Consider the following 16,454-nt stretch of genomic DNA (forward strand, 5'->3'; position numbering starts at 1 on the left):
TTTCTACCTCATCTTCTTGATCTACTCCATGGTCTGCTATGGGAAGGAGCCACGACGCACGTTGCATGGTGTACGCGCAGCAGGGTTCAAGATGGAGTGCAGATAGTCCCCAGTACTCAAGCTCACCTAGGAAATCTCTAAACCGGAAATCATGTTTTAAACCATTAATTTCCTTTATCATTGTATTTACCTAAAACCCAATTTTGTGTAATTGATAAAAATGTATGTTATTGACCTCTTTTCTAAGAAGATTAATGATCCCATAAAATTCCATTGAATCAATCTTTATCCTATCCCCCCCCCCCCCCCCCCTCCTTCTTCTCCTTCCTCAATTTCAAGGAAATAATTTCCCCCGGGATAAGGAGTTGCTTGGTATAAGTAAGTTTAATGTATGGGTGGAGTACATGATACAAGAATTTATCTTTACTCAAGGATTAAAACTTTTACTAAAGATTGATCACTGTTGAAATTGGCTTCTTACTCTGGTTTATAAATATAATGTGTGTTTGGTGGGTCGTTTTTTCAACCTCCTCGTAGAGCTCAAGGTCTTTTTGGCAAATGAAACCTTTAAGGATTCTAAGAACTTAAAAATTTTTTTTTTTGCTTATTTAGAGAAATTCTGGTTCTTGCACATGCACAGCCATTAATGCCAATCCGTCATAATATTGTTTATTACTCAATAAGCGATTTTACGTAGTAAAATGTACATTTCCAGGGCTACAAAAAACGTTATATATGTAGATGAAACCAAGGGCGTTTCGACACTTAAGAGTCGATTAGGTCTTGAAAGTTAATGCATGATTTTCTTAGATATGTTTAAATCAAATAATTTTACTAGAAGGTTAGACGTATTCTCTTCAGAAGTTTTTCATAAAATATAATTTGTTTAATCCTAGTTTAAGCTGGTTGTGAGGTTGGTAGAGCTGTAAAAAACCTGTTTTCCCCGAGGTTTGGTTAGATAGTGACAATAGGTTAATATATGGAGGAACTTACAACAGGGGATGAGGAGGGAGGCAAATAGAGAAAAAAAAGAAAAACATAAGAAAGGTATTTAATACAGGAGAATAAACAACACAAAACAAATTGAAGTAGAGAAAAGTAAAACAAAAGGGCAGAAATACATGGATACAGGACTTCAAAAGAATAGGAATACACGATACCAGAAGAACACGAGTACATGGATGCAAGACTCCAGAAGAACAGACATATAGGACACAAGAAGAACAGGAGTACATTGATGTAGGACTCCAGAAGAACAGGAGTACATGTCCAAAAGAATAGGAATACAGGACACCAGAAGAACAGGAGTAAATGGATGCAAGACTCCAGAAGAACAGACATATAGGACACCAGAAGAACAGGAGTACATTGATGTAGGACTCCAGAAGAACAGAAATAATGGATACAGGACTCCAGAAGAACAGGCATATAGGACACCAGAAGGACAGGAATATGGGACACCAGAAGGAATATAGGAGATTGGGAATAAATGAAAATAGAAAAACGATGATTCTAAAGATTGGGAAAAGTTAGACAGATAATATGAAAAAGAATAGAAGAACAGTAGAAAAGAAGAAGGTAAGAAAGAGAACATGCATGAAGGAAAACAGAAACACATCAGAAAGGAGAACAGGAGAATATTAGAGGAGGAGAACAGGAGAATATTAGAGCAGAAGAACAGGAATATATGAGAACAAGAATATATGAGAACAAGAATATATGAGAACAAGAATATATGAGAACAAGAATATATGAGAACAAGAATATATGAGAACAAGAATATATGAGAACAAGAATATATGAGAACAAGAATATATGAGAACAAGAATATATGAGAACAAGAATATATGAGAACAAGAATATGGGATAACAGGAGAACAGAAGAACATGAATATGAGAGAACAAGAATATAGGAGAACAGGAATATAGAAGAACAGGAGAACATAATAATACGAGAACAGAGGAACAGGAGAATAGGAGAATAAAGGAATTTAAAATATAAGATCCAGAGCTCTAAAATATAAAATCCCTAGCTAGGAATATAAAATATGAAATTCCTAGCAAGGAATATAAAATATAAAATTCCTAGTTAGGAATATAAAATATAAAATTCCTAGCTAAGATTATAGGAGAGTAAAGGAAAGCAAGGCACATGTTTATCATTTTAAAATATGATTTCCTTGGGCAAACACTCTCTGTCAGATGCAGTTCACCCTTCCTACAGTTCATAGGATTCATGGATTTTAGAAACAAACCCTAACACCCCCCACCCCCATTCTCACATTGAATAGGAAATAAGAAACAAACCTTAAACCTGCTAGCTCTTTTTTCACATTTTTAAGTAAATTAAAAGATGGTTTTAAAAATTTTCTTATTTCTCTTTACCCTTTGAGCCTTCAGATGCTGTATTTTTAATCTAATGATTTCTCAAATGTTTAAACAAAAGAATCAAGATTATTTTCTTCAATTTTGTTTATCTTTGAATGGTTCCTGTATAGTCCAAGAATGTTCTCAAATATCCTCGGTGAACGATCGAAAAAGAATTCTCTTGTTCCCAGAGAGAAAGAATCACAGAGGGATAATATCTCAGCTGAAAAAAATGATTTTTATATAAAAAAGAAATATATAATTTACTTTAGGAAAAATTTGAAACAATATGAAGTTAAACCTCTGAGGGATTCAATGATAAACCAAAGTGTTGACCCTAAGAAAGCTAGTTTTTCTTTTACCAGTTATTAGATTTTCTTTAGCCAGTGTTTAGATTTTCTTTAGCCAGTTTTTAGATTTTCTTTAGCCAGTTTTTAGATTTTCTTTAGCCAGTTTTGAGATTTTCTTTAGCCAGTTTTGAGATTTTCTTCAGCCAGTTTTTTAAATTTTTTTAGCCAGTTTTTAGATTTTTTAAGCCATTTTTTAGATTTTCTTTAGGCAGTTTTTAGATTTTCTTTAGCCAGTTTTTAGATTTTCTGTAGGCAGTTTTTAGAATTGCATTAGCCAGTTTTGAGATTTTTTTTTAGCCAGTTTTTGAATTTTCTTTAGGCAGTTTTTAGATTTTCTTTAGCCAGTTTTGAGATTTTCTTTAGTCAGTTTTAAAATTTTCTTAAGCCAGTTTTGAAATTTTCTTTAGCCAGTTTTTAGATTTTTTTAGCCAGTTTTTAGATTTTTATGCCATTTTTTAGATTTTCTTTAGGCAGTTTTTAGATTTTCTTTAGCCAGTTTTGAGATTTTCTTTAGCCAGTTTTGAGATTTTCTTTAGCCAGTTTTGAGATTTTCTTTAGTCAGTTTTGAGATTTTCTTTAGCCAGTTTTTAGATTTTTTAGCCAGTTTTTAGAATTTTTAAGCCATTTTTTAGATTTCCTTTAGGCAGTTTTTAGATTTTCTTTAGCCAGTTTTTAGATTTTCTGTAGGCAGTTTTGAGATTTTTTTTTAGCCAGTTTTTGAATTTTCTTTAGGCAGTTTTTAGATTTTCTTCAGTCAGTTTTGAAATTTTCTTAAGCCAGTTTTGAAATTTTCTTAAGCCAGTTTTAACATTTTCTTTAGCCAGTTTTTGAAATTTTCTTTAGCCAGTTGTGAGATTTTCTTTAGTCAGTTTTGAAATCTTCTTTTGCCAGTTTTGAGATTTTCTGCCATTTTTGGCTACATTGTTACAATAGAGTTAAATTTGAAAGTGTCGCTCATTTCAGTTTATTTTTTCAGGGACCCCCCCCCCCCCCCCTTCCAGAAAATGAAGACTTATGATGTAATTTCTACACATCTACACATCATAAACACATCTTACTTGTCTCTTATTTTTCTCCGGGATATTGAAAAGCTTAGAACGGGACGTTGTTTTTTTTCAAACTAAATAAAATACTTTATTTTAAAAACAGGGTTAAGTCTCTGCCACAAGCGCCGATTTTATAATTCCTATATCTTTGCAACACAATGTTGTATACTTCTGTTAAATAAAATAATCTGATTTTGAAATGTTTAATGCTTAGACCATCATTTGGTTGCAAAGACACGGTTAAGTTGAATATTTGACGAAGAATCATTTCCTTAAACCCCATCAATTTCCAACCCTAAAGGATGTACTGTACTCCGAGTTAATCCTAGAGAAGTTTGTTCGACAGAGCAAAACTAAACTTTCCCCACGTTTCTTTCATGTTATTCTCAAACTATTTGGTTTATGATGATTAAAGAAATACATAAAATGATTAGATAAACCAGACTTCACAATTTTCCTACAAACTGTTGAAAAACAAATAAAAGAAAGTACATGTGTTTCATAATACTGTAAAATTGAGTTAAGAAAAACATTTAGCTCTACATATATAGCAAAGAATTTAAAACTAAAAAAAAACTGTTTTATTTAATTTCCAAATTGTTTACATGAGAGTTTATAATTCTCATGTTTGATCTCAGTGGTGTTTTGATTTTTGTCATTGATGTTTAAAATTTATTTTATTTTTCTAACCGGGTGTTTTGTAACATTTTATGAATATTTAAAATGACTAATTAGATTTTTTAGAATTAAGAAATTTAATTTGTTTTCAGAAGTAAATGAAAGAAAAAAGAAAGAAAAACAATCTATTATTAGGACTCTTTATAAAAGGGATATTTTAGTCATAATGCAAGACCTAAATAATTTAAAATTTTTCTGAAAATTAGTTTTATGAATATAAAACTGCAGTTTCAGTTATCAGCTAACAAATTATTTTTCTGATATTCAAACATCTTATTTAGCACTTATTTCATACTCCCCCACCCCTCAAAAATCTTATTTTGTAGTTATTTCATACCAGTATATTCCCACTCCCCCCCCCCTCTCAAAAATCTTATTTTGTGCTTATTTCATACAAGTATATTCCCACTACTCCCCCCCCTCTCAAAAATCTTATTTTGTGCTTATTTTATACAAGTATATTCCCACTCCCCCCCTTCTCAAAAATCTTATTTTGTGCTTATTTCATACAAGTATATTCCCACTCCCCTCTCAAAAAAAAGATAAAACGTGAATAATATATAAGTATTCGGTGAAACAAATGTTTTCAAAGTAGAAAAAGAGAAAAAGAAAATTGAGGAATTTATCTTTCGTGAGAAGATCCGTTGAAAACAAGCGAGGTAGATGATACAACTTAGAACTTGTTGAATTGAGAAAGTTTTCGGCAATAAATTATATTTGATATATATATATAACATTACAACTCTTTAAACTAATAAATCTCATGGGTATAATAAAGATAATAAATTGAAACATATCATTTTTTGTTAATTTTATTTAGTTTTTATGTCTATAATTATTAATATTTTGGGCGAGTTCTTGATTTTTAAAAGCCTTTCGTTAAATCATCATTAACGAGATTGTTTCTTTTATTTCAAATAGTTTCGTTTCAATTAGCTATGTTCTATTTTTGAGTTCAAGTTTCTTGAACAACAGTCATAACTGTGTTCGTTATATTTTTGAACGATGTGATGGAAATTCCGAGCGTTCATTGTAAAGACTATCGCGCCAATAACGTTTAGAACTATCAACACAATTAGCTAGATATATAAACTCTATACAGCGATATCCAACGTTGAAAAGGTGTGCACACTGTACACTAGGAATCGATCTATGTAAGAAAGTCACGGGAAAAAGTCAAAATTTTCCCAAGTCCTAGGAAATGTCACTGGAAATAAAGTCCTGGGATTTAGATTCCTGGGACTTTTCCCCCCTAAATTACAGGAAGAAAATAAATGTGAAGAAAACAAAACCAAGAATAAAAGTCCTAAGTCTTGGGATAATGAGGTCAATTCTTTGACGTTTAAAAAAAGGACTTTTCTTCCACGCATCTGTATATTGTTTATAGCCAGGTGTGTTTTTAAATCAAGCCTCTTTTTTATAATTGTGAACATCCTTTTTTAAATGCATTTTTTACTAGAAGAGGACTATTTTCTGGGGATATTTTTTTTAGAAGTCCTGGAAAGAATAACAGGACTTTATTTCCAAAGATTTTTTATTTCAAGAACTTTTTTACAGACCTTTTTTGTGCCAAGTTCTAGGACTTTATTTCGGAACATATTTTTTCCGTGAGCTTTTTTGGCGGTTACCGTACAGTTTTCAGTACACAATACGATACAAAAAACAATTTATGTTATTTAAACTTTATTCATATTTACTTTTTGTTGAATATTTAACTCAATTTGAGTTTATCTCGTAACATGAAGAGTTTATTAAAATTGGAACTCACAATGGGCCGATTCATTGAGTGAAATGTGGAAAAGAGCCATTTTAATGACATTAACCATTAAAATATATACATGAACATGGATTATGGAAAGGAAAAAATATTAAAAGAAACAAGAATCTTTGTTTACAAAAAAGTGTACTTCAGTATACGGGAAGAATATTGACAAGAGTGCAAAACTTAAGAAAATTATAAAACTCGCTACGATACCCGGTTTCCTGAAACCCGGGTTTGGCAGAGTTCGGGTTTAATGTACTTAAAACGTATTTTGAAACTCTAGGAAACTGGGTTAAAATATGCTGTCGTTGGAGTCTCCAGCTGTGGTGTTTTATGAATAAAGCTGCTACGCACTTGAAAGTGATCAAATTGGTATCCGTTTTTTGGCGTAATAGTCGGCCCATCCAAGGAAAAAATTAAATTTACACTCTTATAATGTCCAGAAAGGTGGAGCTACAGATTTTTTTTTAAATATCTGTAGTTGTGTGATGTCATCAGATACATTTGTGAATTTGCTGAGACTTTCTTTTAGTTTAAAGAATATTTTTGGTACTTATTAAACTTAAAAAAGTTTTTTTTTGCACAAGGATCTCATTAAAAAAAAATTTCTAAGGCTACAATTTTTTTTTCTGTTGCATTCTAAATTTTTACAATATCACTAAGATTTTTAAGCAAAAGTGATTTACAGGACTTTTTGAAAAAAACTATTTTTATGTATTAGGTAGATTAATGTTAATTTTTCTTCAACAGTCTATTGATATTATTATTCTTACTCGGGCTATATAATTTATAACTAGATTTTAGAAACTTATGAAAACAATTTCTGTTATATGGGACTAGGGGGGGGGGGGTAACCCCCTGGTTACGGGGCTGCTAGCAGATAAACTTAAATAAATTACTGTATTCACTTTTAACAGAAAAATGTTTTTAAGTTCGATTTGACTGTACTCTATTCAATATCGAGTCTATAGAGAGAGAGATCTTAACTGATCAAGTATTTGGAACATAAATGAAGCCATTTAAAGCATAAATACGAAGAAATGGTGCTTCATATGTTCCACAATCACTACGAAACTCACTTTCCCAGCCGTAACCCCTATACAAGGGTTTCATTTTGAGGTATTGCCCCGTGGCCGTAACATTCTGAGTTTCCGGAGTTTCCCGAAACCCTTACGAAACTCAAACCCAGACTTAAGAGAGCTAACCCGGTTTCGAGGCCAGGTTTGGTTTGGGATACCCGGTAAATTTCTTTTAAGTTTTGCCCTCTGTGTAGAGTGGACCTAGCACGTTTTATGCAACAAATGTAGCTGCAGTGCAGGCTAATTTGCTTATATTCTCTGTTGAACACTGTCCGTGTAGGAACAATGTAGGGAAACCAAACCTTGGCCGCTTAATATATTAGATTCAAATCTGATTGAAAGATAATTAGGACGCACCTAGTCGGAGACAAGAATTACTAAGCATACATTTTAATGTTATTAAAAAGTTTCTGATGTATTTTCTAGTATTTAATTAAATACTTTATGTTGAATACAATAGGATGTTTCACTTTCCATTGAAGAATTTAATTATACTTATGAATCATACAGGGTTACCCACAAAGAAAGATGCAGTAAAGACGACCTGAAACTCTTGAAACAAACCGATAACATGATCGAATTAACTCTACTGCCTTGGATTAATAAATATAGTCTTTTAATGACTTATTTAATTATTGAACAAAGAAAGAAGCAAGTTTACAATTTCATGAAATCATAAATATAAATTAACAGAAAGTACAAATTCCAAACTGTTGTCTTTAAATTCTCATATTTGTCTGAAACCCTGTAGATTAAGCCGTCTAGAATAAAGGATATTCAGAGCAATATGTAGAATTCATAAAACTTTATTTTACCGCCTTTTGACCAACATTACCGACTCGTGATTCCCCCAAAAGAAAGTTCGTCCCTAGGGACAGTTATGTACAAAAAACCGCCTGCTCTGCGAAATTTGTCAAGAAAAAAATCACGCATTTTCATATTAAAAGACGATAAGATTGTGTACAACTACTCTTTCGGGAAATTAAAAAATTTACTTAACCACGGGTTATTTCGATCAATTTTGTCTAAAAAACATCCCTCGCTGCGCTCTGGATGTTTTGTGGGGAAAATTGGTCTTGGGAACTATTTGTAAAGTAAAATTCCTTTAATAGATCCTGGTTAAAGGTCTCGTGAGTCTTAACTTTAGAATACAATTTCACCTATTGAATTTAGACTTTTTTGTTATTTTAAACTTTTTTGTTGGGCTATGTATTCAAATCTTTATGTACTAAAGGTATGTTTCCTTATTTTTGATTGATTTTTTTAAAGAGCTCAAAATATGACTGAATTTCATTATAGTCAGTCTGTACTTTGTTTTATGTGATCCCAGAGACAAATGTATTAAATGTATAAAATGTATTAAATGTATTACCTTCTGTTACAGCATAACGAAGTCTCTGTAGTCTACTCTTGGGAAACTTATCTATGGTTTCCCACTTGACTTGGTTTATAGATCCTCCTACATTCAATATCACAGTTCCTCCTGGTACAGCTCGTTCAACTCCTAGATAAATAATATACAATATATCTTATAGATCCTCCTACATTCAATATCACAGTTCCTCCTGGTACAGCTCGTTCAACTCCTAGATAAATAATATACAATATATCTTATAGATCCTCCTACATTCAATATCACAGTTCCTCCTGGTACAGCTCGTTCAACTCCTAGATAAATAATATACAATATATCTTATAGATCCTCCTACATTCAATATCACAGTTCCTCCTGGTACAGCTCGTTCAACTCCTAGATAAATAATATACAATATATCTTATAGATCCTCCTACATTCAATATCACAGTTCCTCCTTATATATATATTTATATAATAATATATCTTGCATCTTACATATATTTAGAAACATAACAACGCTCTAGGTTTTACTCACTCCATATAGTTCACAAATAATTCATACTCATGCATATACAACATTACAGATTTATTCTACATAGATTTGACATACTATATAGAAGATACACTCCATAGATTTTGAATACTCCATAGATAATAAGCAACACTCTCCATAGTAGATACAGAACACTCTCTATAGAGTTTACATACTCCAATAAAAGATAAAGAACACTCTCTATAGAGTGTACATACTCCATAGAATTTACAGAACACTCTACGTAGGTCGTAGAGTTTACATCCTCAATAGATAATAGAGATTACATTCTCATAAATGATACAGAACACTCTCCATATAGTTTACATACTCCATAGATAATAGAGTATGCAAAAACAGACAGAAAAACAGAACCCTCTCCACAGAGTGTACAATGTACATACTCAAAAGGATATACGGAACACTCTCCATAGAGTTTACATACTCCTTAGATGATAGAGAACAATCCTCCATGGAAGATACACAACACTCTACATATAAGATACAGAACACTCGCCGTATGCAGGTTTTATGCTCCGTAGAAAATACAGAACATTTTCTAATAAGTTTACACTATTATACATACTTAAGATTTACATACTCCACTTTACAGAACTCCGTATTGTATCATACTCCATAGAATTATATTAACCAGAGGAATATAAACTACTCCCCTGTCGCTTGCATGCATAATCAATCAAAAGAATATTAAGCGATCATATCAAAGTTTGGGGGGGGGGGGGGAAATGTTTAAAAACCTAAATTAATTTTTTTAATATTTTTAAACTTAAACATATAAAACTTATAAATAAATATGCATCAGTTTAAAGATCAAAGGAAGAATTTAATGTTTAGAATCCAGCATTATTCATGAAACATATACATGCATTCTCTTTAAGCATCGTCTTCATGCATCCCCTTCGTGTATTCTTATCATGCATCCTGTTCATGCATCCTGGTCATGCTTCCTCTTCAAATGTTCTCTTTAACTCATCCTGTTCATGCATCCCAACATGCTTGCTCTTCAAGCATTCTCTTTATGCATCCTGTTCATGCTTCCTCGACTTCAAATGTTCTCTACATTCATGCTCTTCATGCATCCCAATATTCATTCTGTTCAAGCATCCTTTTCATGCATCCTCGTCAAGCATCTTCATCCTGTATTCTCTTCATGTCTTCTCTTCATGTATTCTCTTCATGTATTTTCTTCATGTCTTCTCTTCGTGTCTTCTCTTCATCTATTCTCTTCATGTATTCTCATCATGCATTCTCTTCATGCATCCTCTGCAAATATTCTCTTCGTATATTCTCTTCATGCATCCTCTTCACAGATCCTCTTCTTGCTACCTCTTCATGCATTCTCTTCATGCATCCTCTTCATGTATTCTCTGCTTGCATCCTCTTCATGCATCCTCTTCAAGCTTTTTATTCAACCATTCTCTGCATGCATCCTCTTCATGCATTCTCTTCAAGCATCCTCTTCATGTATTCTCTGCTTGCATCCTCTTCATGCATCCTCTTCATGTATTCTCTTCAAGCATTCTCTTCATGTATTCTCTGCTTGCATCCTCTATCCTCTTCATGTATTCTCTTCAAGCATCCTCTTCATGTATTCTCTGCATGCATCCTCTTCATGTATTCTCTTCAAGCATTCTCTTCATGTATTCTCTGCTTGCATCCTCTTCATGCATCCTCTTCATGTATTCTCTTCAAGCATCCTCTTCATGTATTCTCTGCATGCATCCTCTTCATGTATTCTCTTTAAGCATCCTCTTCATGTATTCTCTTCATGAATTCTCTTCAAGGATCCTCTTCATGTATTCTCTTCATGTATCCACTTCATATTCTCTTCAAGCATCCTCTTCATGTATTCTCTGCATGCATCCTCTTCATGTATTCTCTTCAAGCATCCTCTTCATGTATTCTCTGCTTGCATCCTCTTCATGCATCCTCTTCATGTATTCTCTTCAAGGATCCTTATTCTCTTCAAGCATCCTCTTCATGTATTCTCTGCATGCATCCTCTTCATGTATTCTCTTCAAGCATCCTCTTCATGTATTCTCTTTAAGCATCCTCTTCATGTATTTTCTTCATGTATTCTCTTCAAGGATCCTCTTCATGTATTCTCTTCATGTATCCTCTTCATGTATTCTCTGCATGTATCTTCTTCATATATTCTCTTCAAGCATCCTCTTCATGCATTCTCTGCATGCATCCTCTTCATGTAATCTCTTCAAGCATCCTCTTCATGCATTCTTTGCATGCATCCTCTTCATGTATTCTCTTCAAGCATCCTCTTCATGCATTCTCTGCATGCATCCTCTTCATGCATCCTCTTCATGCATCCAGTTCATGCATCCTCTTCAAGCATCCTCTTCATGTATTCTCTTCTTGCATCCTCTTCATGCATCCTCTTCATATATCCTCTTCATGCATCCTCTTCATGCATCCTCTTCATGCATCCTCTTCATGCATCCTCTTCATGCATCCTCTTCAAGCATCCTCTTCATATATTCTCTTCTTGCATCCTCTTCAAAATCACGAATTACAATAAAAAGTCTGAACCCACCTAACCAGGGTGGGTTGTTTCAATTGAGTTGAACAAAATTAGCTTACAAAACATTGAAGTTTTGGGTAAAACGCAGCAAATTGATTATTGCTAAAGGTTGTTTGAATATATGAGAATAGGAGTAAAGGTCTGTGGCACTTGGAGGGTGTGAGGACGGTCACCTAATATACTTAATAAAATACGGGTTGTAAATTATGCATGCAATGAGTTATCTTGTTTGGCCTCCTTGTGTGTTAGTGAATTGAGTTAATGAATAGATTTGGCTGGATCAGATAACGGTTTAGTATGCCGGAGAAAGTACTAGTCAGCAAGGATGGTTAGAGACAAGATTTTCTAGAATAATTAATACGCTTCTCACACTAGGGTTGTAAATGATTATATATAATAAGAAATAAAGTATTTATGATGGTGTATTTAAAATGTACATTATATAAATTTATTCAATAAGTAAAATTCTTTTTAAAAACGCTCCTCCTCCCTACAATTAGAGGACCGTTTTCTGCTCCAATGGTTTAAATTCATATTGTGTGTATTTTCATAAAAAGCCAAACATTTACAAAAAAAGTTTGAATCTATGTAATAAAGCTCTTCGCTCATACATATATATAGATATTTTAGCTATAGCTGGCAAAAAGGCTGGAACAAATTGGCTGACATTTTAAAGTGAAACCCATGGCTACCTTGGGGTGACAAAGGCAAAAAAATTAGATATATTTTTTTCAAAAATAGAAATATCGCGAAAAATAATCTCCAAATTTCATTTCAGCTAGTTTTTAATAAATCTGTAATTCCTGCAATAACGTTTTAACTTCTTTTTCTTTTTCAAATTTGCCGATAACTGACTTGCTCATTGGTTCTATTTTGGCGGGAAAACCTTTTTTCAATCTGTAAATAATTCCATTAGTATCCGTCTATTTAAACCATGGATTAGATATATCCTACTCAATTTATCTCTCTCACAGTTGTTGCAAGATTTGTTGAAAAATATATGTTTTGCCAATTTCTTCCTAAAACCTTACCCAAAAACAAGTCCTTTTTGTTCTAAAATCGTATTGTTTAAGGCTACAAAAAAGTGAATTAGTGCGGTGAAATCAAAGGCCAAGACAATGAATCAAAGGTTACGTATAGGAGACGTAATTGCAAAAACATATACAATTTATAGCTTTCTTACCCAAAATCACAACGGATTCAGGATAATCTAGATACATAAATAGTTTCTAACAAGTTTTATTCAAATATTTGGGGGCGTCGCAAGCGTGCCCAAGTATATGTATTGTCTCTGATTCATGTCTATAATACCCATTTCGAGAGTTTTCATGGAAATTACCAATTTTCCGTCAGATTTAGAACTTCAACTTAATATTACAACGACCTAGAAACTTCTCTCAAAAAGAATTTTTCTTAAGCGACTGATCGCCTTTTGTTACTTAAAGAAAAGGTTTATGATGTAAACTCAATATTTCTGACCCCCACCCCTGAAACCACATTGCGCCCCCCACCCATGAGAAGTTAAAGTCAAATCTATCATTTTAGTGTTTAAAATTTAAATAACTTTCAAAATAATTTTCAGATTCATGACCACGGAGGAATACAGCGTTACCCACAAAGGATGAGACTGCAAAGACAACCGAAAACTACTAAAATATGACAAACCCTAGTTTAAATCAAGTCTTGTACCTTAAATATAATATTTTAATGGCTTATTTAATGATTTGACAAAGAAAGAACAGTCTACAGTTGTATAGGGAACTATAAATATAAAGAAACAGATAGTATAATTTCACTACAGTCTCCTCTTAAGTTTCATCCTTTGCGGGTAACCCTGTATATAGAAAGAATAGAGATTATTTTATTCCTAGCTTTGATAGTTAAAAATATACAAGCTTTTATGGTTAAAAATAGAAGATTAAAATATAAAAGCTTTGATGGTTAAACTGCAATTCCATTAACCCTATCTAAACCAGCTGGCATATTTTGACATATATTTCATTTTAGAGATAATCTTTTTCTATATAAGGAGTCCAAACTTCCAAGGCCCAAAAGGTTAGAAAGTAAAAATGTGGACATTAACCTTGGCGGTTTCATACCTTTTTGACAAAATTTTGTAAATTATCTAACCTTCAAAAAAGTTTTATTCAAATGCTGAACAATCTTAATATGTTAGACATTTTCTCCCAGTAGAAATAAAATAAAATATTCTATAAACTTGTACTAAATGCGCCCCTAATCAAGGTTTATGTACAGTGTACACCCGTATGTACCCCTTGGTCACGTATGAGGAGCATTAATAATTTAGGGTGGTGGTTTACAATTTATGAATGCCCCCCCCCCCTCATATCCCATATTATATTCTTATATTTCCTTTCTTCAGATCACAAATATGTGCATATTTTAAGAAATTTTTAGAAAACATATTTTGGAATACTAAATGTTTGATATATCTCCAAAGACTCTAGAGAATCAAACTTATTTTCAAATTTCCACTTTCCGCTGTAAAATTAAAACTTTTTCGCATGAAATACCATAGTTGATCTAAAATTAGATGAATTATATCAAATATATATTGTATATGCACTTCAATTGGTAATATTTCCTTCTGGGTTATTTAAGAAATCATTTACTCTAAAGATGTTAGAAAAGTTATTTTAGCGTTAAATTAAAAACTTATAAAACCCCGATATTCTGGAAACTAAAATTCACGTGATGTCAAAATATGGATAACAATGTCGTTCTGGTCAAATAGATTATCAAGTACGTTCTGGAACTATTTAGAATTATACCTAGTATACCGACAACAACATGTAACAAACAATGTATACCTTAATCTGAATAGTAATAATTAAGGAAGATGGAGTCGTTTTCTGGCTTAAACCAAGGTAAGTTATTTCAGAGGTGTACGCATTTTTTGTACTGCAGTGTACCGTCTTTGAGCGGAAAAATAAACACAATACGTATGTCACAGCCTGACATGGAATCCATTTTCACAAAAATGATCTATGAAATATTCATAGGAAACTATAATGTGAATTATCAAAATTTTCAAAATTCAATGTTTAACCTCCTCGGATACTAAACAAACTCTGATGCATCTATTTTTGTTTACAAATTCCGCCCCGAGAGAACTGTTTTCAATATGTACGCAGAATATACTTGACCGCAATTAACTTTCCTTGCATTAGTACCTTGGCTTAAACAGTGTTTAAATTCTAATAACTTTTCAAGTTCTTCTAAACCAAGACATACCTTTTGAGGGTTCCGTTATGGATAGTGCATGCTAATTGATAAATGGAGGGTCCCTAAAAGTTTCTCATAGTCCCTGTAACGACTGTAACCCCTACAAATCACAAGTTTGCGCCGTAGATATTTATTGGTGCTGCTAAGCGCTTTTCCAATCAAAAGTTTTAACCTTTGTTATCTGCAGAAAGTTTTATTAATAATCCGTTTTCCTCCTTGTGAACGGGGCAGTAACTAAAATCTTTTATATAATAGCTCTTTCTTTATCCTCATGATGTATAATTTATCAGAAACTAATTCTAGATATTTCCTTATAAGAACCCTGAGGTTTAATAGGAACACAATCAGGGAAAGGGAAATCCTGCTTTTAAATATTTTTGCATGGATGCTAAAAACCGGTTTTAATACCTGGCTCATGTTAGGTTTGTGCCCTTGAGCAAGTCCTCTCCTTGGAATATTTAATACCTGGCTCATGTTAGGTCTGTGCCCTTGAGCAAGTCCTCTCCTTGGAATATTTAATATTCAAATTTAATTCAATTTGACATTTCCGATGTTGTCTAACCTTTATCTTTCATGCAGTAAATTTTTCTAAAAATAGAATCAAGAAATAGGACTAATATTTAACGATAAAACGTACAATCAACTATTTTTGTAGCAAAACCCTTCATAAAAGGAGGCATTTAAAATATCATATTTAGTACAGTGTCTTTTTTAATCTCAATACAATTATTATCAAAATCCACCCACAAAAAATTGGAAAGGAATTGAGTCTTTGCAACAAATCCAAATTTTCTAATACCTATATATCTACAACCAAACTATGTAAACCTTAGATATTTCAAACTTTGATTGTTTGATATAACAGAAGTCATAGTTTGAAATATCTAAGGTCAACAACATTGGGTTGTTAATATATAAGGATTTTAAAACCAGAGTTTGTGGCAAATACTTAATTCCTTTGGATAAGTTGGCCGTTATAAAGTTAGACTTTTTTTTGATAGATTTTCAACTTCCGCTATATAAAGTCTAAGTATTTAGGAAAAGTGCTTTTTGTATAATGATCAAATACACTTAACAGTTAATAACTAGTAGCAGGAGATCTAAGTGTAGCGTATGGGAATTAACTGCAAGGTAGATTAATTACATTAATTACATTTATTACATTTATTACATTTATTACATTTATTACATTTATTACATTTATTGTCGAGACGAAGAATAAATCTGAGAACCATGCAGCATACATTTATACATCTTTATCTAACATGCGAGAAACCAAAGAAAAAATAATTTAGTTAAACCGCTTCTTTAATTGCGTTGTACTTTTTTTGGTGAAAGAATTTTTCGGAAGGAACATTAAAAAAGGAACGGTTTCTCAAAACAGAGATTGTGTACTCATTTTATAAAGATCGTTTCCAAAAAAGATATTTAGAATAAAGAATATATATTTATAGTTTCATCAAATTTTTTATCAGTTATT

General features: G+C 32.4%; 1 protein-coding gene across 1 annotated transcript in view; it reads right to left on the bottom strand.

The window, feature by feature from the left end:
• Positions 1–8,789, bottom strand: part of LOC111697774 (potassium voltage-gated channel subfamily B member 1) — a 34,632-nt gene extending 25,843 nt beyond the window's left edge. The window contains exons 1-4 of the mRNA XM_023467893.1: positions 8,655–8,789; positions 2,491–2,590; positions 2,180–2,218; positions 8–137 (exon numbers count right to left, since the gene is read on the bottom strand). Of these exons, the coding sequence (XP_023323661.1) occupies positions 8–67 (60 nt within the window). The 5' untranslated portion in view covers positions 68–137; positions 2,180–2,218; positions 2,491–2,590; positions 8,655–8,789. The remainder of the gene's footprint in view (positions 1–7; positions 138–2,179; positions 2,219–2,490; positions 2,591–8,654) is intronic.
• Positions 8,790–16,454: the final 7,665 nt, after the last annotated feature.

Source organism: Eurytemora carolleeae, unplaced genomic scaffold, assembly GCF_000591075.1.
Source record: "Eurytemora carolleeae unplaced genomic scaffold, Eaff_2.0 scaffold305, whole genome shotgun sequence".
Classification (NCBI taxonomy): Eukaryota; Metazoa; Arthropoda; class Copepoda; order Calanoida; family Temoridae; genus Eurytemora; species Eurytemora carolleeae.